Source organism: Chinchilla lanigera, unplaced genomic scaffold (assembly GCF_000276665.1).
Source record: "Chinchilla lanigera isolate Chin_1 unplaced genomic scaffold, ChiLan1.0 scaffold00018, whole genome shotgun sequence".
Classification (NCBI taxonomy): domain Eukaryota; kingdom Metazoa; phylum Chordata; class Mammalia; order Rodentia; family Chinchillidae; genus Chinchilla; species Chinchilla lanigera.
Genome location: NW_004955419.1, coordinates 21,276,788 through 21,277,563, shown reverse-complemented (window position 1 = coordinate 21,277,563; position 776 = coordinate 21,276,788). Strand labels below are relative to the sequence as shown.

The 776-nt window shown below is 57.5% G+C and overlaps 1 protein-coding gene across 1 annotated transcript in view; it reads left to right on the top strand.

The window, feature by feature from the left end:
* Positions 1–269: 269 nt before the first annotated feature.
* Slc44a1 (solute carrier family 44 (choline transporter), member 1) overlaps positions 270–776 on the top strand; it is a 184,712-nt gene continuing 184,205 nt past the window's right edge. Inside the window, exon 1 of the mRNA XM_005382780.2 lies at positions 270–749. Within this exon, the coding sequence (XP_005382837.2) occupies positions 270–749 (480 nt within the window). The remainder of the gene's footprint in view (positions 750–776) is intronic.

Below are 776 nucleotides of genomic sequence, written 5' to 3'. Positions count from 1 at the left end.
TATTTTGCTCACCTCTTCCAGTTTCTATAAGGTAACAGAACTTAGTATCTTTTCTGTAAATAAAGTATGAATGAATTGATGCCTGGGTAGTTGTGCTTTCTGGACTACCCTGTATAAGAAAGTTTAATTCTGATTCAGTGTGGCTTTGACTTGAGATCCTGGAATACCTTTTTCCTTTCCCCTGTTTCTGGCTCTCATTACAATTTCAACCTGGGCGCGTTTCATTACATTCTCGGGCCCCTTCACGACTCAGTTTTCCCATCAGCAAAATGGGACAGTATCAACAGATGCTTGTTTGTCTTTGTCTTCTCTCACCTGGTCCTTCTCTAGAGAAAGTTTTGTTATGTACGCTTTCTTCTGGGGAAAACACACACAAGCAGCCGACAGAGAGTCAAGAAGTCTTGAGAGACCTCAGGAGCAACCTCAGGAGGGACAGGGTGAAGCTGCCTGTGCTCAGGTCCGGAAGCAACCCGGCTCTTTTTCCACGGCGGGCCCGCCTTGTCCTCGGGCGCCTCAGCCCCAGACGCCCTCTCGCCCCGAGGCAGAGTCTGCCTCGGTGCCACCGCGAAATGGGCCCGGCGCCGCGCAGGCTCCGACGCGCGCCCAAGGGCCCGGCCTCGTTCTGGCTGCCGCCGCCCTGCCGTCCGCGCGGCGCTGCACTGGGGGCGGGGAGTCTGATGGGAGACGCGCGCGGCGCTGAGGAGGCGGCAGCCCGGGAGAGGGAGCGGGAGCGGGACTGGGCGCGGGCGGTGGGAGGCGGAGGACAGGGGGAGGCG